At 41.4% G+C, this 5,719-nt stretch overlaps 1 protein-coding gene across 1 annotated transcript; it reads left to right on the forward strand.

Moving 5' to 3' along the window:
* Window positions 1-2,699: 2,699 nt before the first annotated feature.
* Window positions 2,700-3,389, forward strand: LOC145397677 (uncharacterized). Its single transcript, XM_080270718.1, has one exon. It carries the CDS (start codon window positions 2,700-2,702, stop codon window positions 3,387-3,389), a length of 690 nt encoding a protein of 229 aa, XP_080126844.1.
* The last annotated feature ends 2,330 nt before the right edge of the window (window positions 3,390-5,719 follow it).

Below are 5,719 nucleotides of genomic sequence, written 5' to 3' on the forward strand. Positions count from 1 at the left end.
AGCTGTCTGAAGTGCGGGTGCAATAATGGCAGAATGTGTGTGTGTGTGTGTGTGTGTGTGTGTGTGTGTGTGTGTGTGTGTGTGTGTGTGTGTGTGTGTGTGTGTGTGTGTGTGTGTGTGTGTGTGTGTGTGTGTGTGTGTGTGTGTGTGTGTGTGTGTGTGTGTGTGTGTGTGTGTGTGTGTGTGTGATGAAGGTAAGTGTGAGGTGGGAGGCGTGGTGAGATGAGAATGATATATGACTTAGTTGACCTGTGGGTAAAAAGGACTATGAGTAATCTTAGTGATGTTGATGTCAAAGATACCTAACATCAAATTTCTAATTAGGACTAAAAGAAACCTTACATCCTAACTCCTCCAACTTTCTTTTCGTCAAAGCGTTTCCCCTACTTCAGCAACACAAAATTTAGTCTTTCATCAGCTATCAGTATCCTCAGTGACTCTCTTAAAGATCACATGTCATTACCTTTCCTGCGAAACATACTCTTCAGAGACTGACTTTACGAAACAGACTCCATACTTTATTAACTACTTTCAGTTTGTATATTTCTTCAAGGGCTCTTTAAGTTGCTTTCAGTTGTATGGATCCTCAACATAAAGGCTACTTCTCTCCTAACCAGGATCAGGGAATCGTAAACGTCCGTCCTCTACTCCCTTTATTTTCTCTCTTTTCTCCTTAGTACTGCATATCTCTCTGTACTATCAGTAGCCCACTGGCCATTACCCATATGAACTCTTTCTGTAGTGTATGCCTCCCTCATAGCGGCAGAAGGACATCACTTGTCTATAGATAAACTGTTTTTCTCTTTCGCTGTTTCACCTTTCTAATGTTCGAGTTATTGATTCTTAGTCTTTCATGTATACAACGAGTCAACTTTGGAACTAACTTCCTTAGTTTTTTTTTGCGGCTCATGTCCAACAACCTCTTAAAAGCAATGCCTCCAGACATCTCGAAATGAGCGGATGTTAAAGTTGACTTTCCTGTGCCCAACTTTCTCTGGAAGAGATAATTTTTTGCAGGCTCCCGGCCGTTGACGGTTCCTATAAAACGTGCAGATGAAGTGAGAATGACGTTAACATGAGGAATATGAGGTTTGGATTGGTTAAAATGAAAGAAAGAGTGGTTTGAGGGTAGGAGTAGGCTACGTGAGGATGAGATGTGTGATGTTTGTGTGTCAGTATAACTATACTCGGTTCCAGGGAGTCTGACGCACTGATTCTGCCTGCTGAGGACAGGCGGAATTGGTAACACTGCGCGATGGTCTCGTGCGCTGATTGGTCAATCTCCATTTGTGTTTGAACGTGCGCCCTGTTGACTTTGTATTCCTACCACCCCCCACATTTATTTGTAATATACAGGATTATAAAGATATATAATAATGCAATGATATCTTTAACAGTAAATATGTCCCTTTTAATTTATTAGAGATAAACCTGAACGACACTGATAACAAAACTAATTAAAGTCGCAACTGGGCGCATACGAACAACTGTTGGCGATTGTCGCGGGAATTCAGACGTTCGGAGCAAGGTGGTTTCGTAGGTCCTTTGAAGACTCGAATGTTTTTCCCACTACTACTACACTGTCATAGTCTGCACCATGCCCTTCATTACCTCATCTACTGTAATAATTTTTTGGTATCTTTAGTCCTAACTTTAGTCCACATTTAGTTGTACTGTGTGATGATGCTATGTACAGTTCATAATTCAAAAATTGTTCTCAAGCAAATGCTTTCAGTACTCTTCCGTCGTGTTAATATTCATCGTGGGTTGTAGTTCCATTTCTTGTTGGTAATAAATAGTAATAAGGAAGAGCGATTATACGAATCAGTACAATCAGTTAATAGCAGTGCTGATGTAGAGGACAGTGAGCGAGACAGTAGGCCATGTTTGCGAACGTGATAGCGCCCGAGTATGGCCTGTAGGATAGCTGCAAACGCCTGCTCAGCTTAGATAGCCCTGGCTGGTAGGATAACAGAAAAGAGCAAAAAATATCTGTAGATTTTCTTAGTTGTGTTATATAGACATTACGTAAACATCCTTTAAAATTTATGAAGCTATTGTAAGAACCATGTCAAAAGACTTGACTGCCCAAAATCCTTTTTAAAATAGTACCATAAACACTGCATAATTGATGACCTATATTATAACAGAAAGCAGCACAAGAGCCAAGTATTACATAGGTTTCCTATACTTGTTAGAAGTATGAAATTATTTATATATAGAATAATCTTTACGATTGACGGGTTCATCTGTAGGTTTTTCGTTTATTTTTAATATATTCCTGCTTAGGATGTGTTGCCTGAAATAAAGATTTGTCGGCAGGTATGTAATGGACAACATGCATGGAACCAGCATGATGTTACCACCACCACAACAACAACTACTACAACAACAACAAGTATAATACTACTACTACCACCACTGTTACTACTACTACTACCACTACCACTACTACTACCGCCACCTGCACTACAAGTACAGAGCAACACACAGGCCCTGACAAAAAGTTCCAACGGTCCCCACACAAATATGGAAATCAAAGTCGAAATATTATAATGAACGTTCACCGATTTTTTACGAGGGAGTGTCTGTGTGAAACACAACTGCAAGTGACACTGAAAACAGCAAAAGCAACTGGAGTCAGCTACAGAACTATCCAGAGGTTAATAGCAGAGGTTTCTAAGTCACCTAATGGTATGATGTGTTCACCACCTAAACGTGTACGACCATCACCCATCGTAGGAAATCTGGACAGTTTTAACCAAGGGTGCATCAGACGAGAGCTGCTGGGATTTTATGAACGAGGTGAACTACCAACGATTTCGGCTTTATTAAAGAAAGTCCAGGAGCCTCCTATCAATTTCAAGGAGTGTCGATCTTCATTATTAAGAATAATAAGACAACTGGGATTTCAGTATAAGAAGGTGCAAAGTGGAAGGAATATTTTGATGGAAAGGAAGGACATTGTGACACCCAGAAAAGAACACCTTCGAGAAATGAACATCAGAGCAAGTTCCTATCCCCGTCCGGAGGTCTTTTTGGATGAAACATGGATCAACCAAAACATCTGTGTTGAGCGTTGTTGGACTGATCCAGACGGAACAGCTGGCCCTAAACTTAAGACGGGGAGAGGTGCCAGATTCATCATAGTTCATGCTGGTGGCCACCAAGGCTTCATACCTGGAGCTCTTTTGATGTTCCGGCCCAAGAATGGGTCAAAGGAGGACTACCATGATGCAATGGACCATGAACCGTTCAAGATCTGGTTCCAAGAACAATTACTTCCCAACATCAATGAAGGATCACTAATAGTTTTAGACAATGCACCATACCACTCAAAAATCACCTGTAAAGTGCCAACAACCAGCAGCAGAAAAGATGAACTATGACAGTGGTTAGCTTCCAACAACATCTCCCATGATCCCTCTGCAACTAAAGTACAGTTACTTCATATCTGTAAAAAACACAAGTCTAAGCAAGAATACGAAACTGATTAGATAGCAGTTCGTCACGGACATAGAGTACTCAGGCTACCTCCCTACCACTGCATGCTGAACCCCATTGAACTAATTTGGGCACAGTTGAAAGCTGAAGTGAAGCAGAAAAACTCTAATGGTAACCAGTGCCTGAAGAGAGTTGAGCAAATAGCCTACGAGGCAATCAACAACATAACATCTGAACATTGGCGGAAATGCATCGACCACACACTAAACACTGAGACTGAATTCAGGGCCAATGACATTGCACAAGATCATTATGTTGAAAATTTTGTAATTAATGTGGCATCTGACGAAAGTAGTGTGGACGATCCCAGTGAAGAGGAAAGTGATATGGAGACCTAAACATACAACCTTACCTTAGATATGCTTAGCTTAGCTTAATTATGATTTGTGTTAGCACACACACACACACACACACACACACACACACACACACACACACACACACACACACACACACACACACACACACACACACACTGCCAATCTACCATGTCGACGAAACTGAAACGATACAGACTTGGTTATTGATGAGATGATTAAAGCCAGAAATGGAGTGCTTTCCCTTGGTGATTTCACCATCAAAATAGCGAAAACGTTAATGTAAATTATAGGTAGAATCTCCGATATTTAACTACTAGAGCTGAGGGAAAAAAAAAAGTGTTATGACAAAATCTTTATTGATTTGATTTCGTAACTGAGGTGTTCACCGATTAGAGCCGAACACTCCTTTGGCAAACTCGAGATTCCAAAGAGTTCCTACGCGTTTATAGGTGAGTTGTTAGTTGCTAATAAAAACTTGCTGAATGAATATATCACATGTAGCAAGAATTTCATGTCTACTTCACATAGGAGTAAAGTTATTAGCTTCTGCTTAGCGTGACGGTCGGGTGGGGCCGGGCCGGGTTGGGCCGAGTCTCTAATTTTCAAACTTAACTGAGAGTAAACATCGCTCGTAATGAGGGTGAAGTTTGGTTGTTACGAGTTAGAGCGTGTGAAACTAAAATGGGAGTGAAATAATGGTGGTCTGAGTAAAATGTGTGAGGTAATGGTGAGAGTGATGAGTGTTAGTTATGTGTGTGTGTGTGTGTGTGTGTGTGTGTGTGTGTGTGTGTGAGAGAGAGAGAGAGAGAGAGAGAGAGAGAGTGTGTGTGTGTGTGTGTGTGTGTGTGTGTGTGTGTGTGTGTGTGTGTGTGTGTGTCATAAACTTGTAGCAAGAGTGACGTTGGTGTGTGCTAGATGAGAGTGAGGAAAGAGTGAGGTGAGAAATGATATGTGACTGAGTTGAGGCGAAGTGTGGATGAAGAAGGGAAGGGTCTGAATGAGCTTAGAATGAGGTTCAGACGAAGCCGAATTAAGAAGTAGGTGATGTGAAACTGAGGTGACGATGAGGTGAGGGTGAGGTGCGTGAGGTAAGGGTGTGTGAGATAAATCAGAGAGCCTTGAGAGCAAGCTGAGAGTGAGGTGAAGGTGAAGTAATGAGTACGATGATGGTGAAGCGTGTGAGGTGAATATGAGGTTTCTGTTGGTGGAATAAGAGTGAGGTGTAGGAATGGTAAGAGTGAGGTATTTGAAGGTAGGATGTGTGAGGTGACGGTGGTGTGAAAGAGAAGTGTGTTGAATAAGGATGAGAGATTGGTGCAGATGAGGTAAGACTGAAGTGAGCATGAGGTAAGACGGTAAAATAAATATGTTGAAGTGATAATGAGACGGAAGTGAGTCCAGAGATAGAAATGTTTAAAGTGAGGTGAGAGTAATGTGGAGCTAAGATGAAAGTGAAACTAAATGTTAAAACAGTTAGTTGCAGAGAAAGAAGGGTGAGAAATGAGGTGTAGATTAAAAGAATAATAATAATGTGAAGTGAAAGCGAAGTGAAACTGAAGCGAAGGTGAGGTGAGGGTATGATGAAACTGAAACGGAAGTGAGGTAAGAGTGAGGTAAAAGTAAAGTCAGAGTGGGATGAAAGTGAGATGGAGATCCGAGGTAAAAAATGGCTATAGCGACGTGAGTTTGAAAAAAGTGACAAAAATGAGGTAAGAGCGAGGTGAAGCTGAGGCGAGTGATGGAAAAGTGAGGTGAAAATGAGGTACAAGTGAGCTGAAATTGAGAAGCTGAGGTGAGAGTGAGGTAAAGCTGAGGTGAAATTGAGGTAAAAGTGGGGTAAAACTGAGGTGAAAGTTATATGAGAGTGAAGCAAAGGTGAGGTAAGAGTGAGGCGA

The sequence above is a fragment of the Coenobita brevimanus genome, chromosome 5, assembly GCF_032717465.1.
Source record: "Coenobita brevimanus isolate Jiangsu-jjx chromosome 5, ASM3271746v2, whole genome shotgun sequence".
In the NCBI taxonomy this organism is placed as follows: Eukaryota; Metazoa; Arthropoda; class Malacostraca; order Decapoda; family Coenobitidae; genus Coenobita; species Coenobita brevimanus.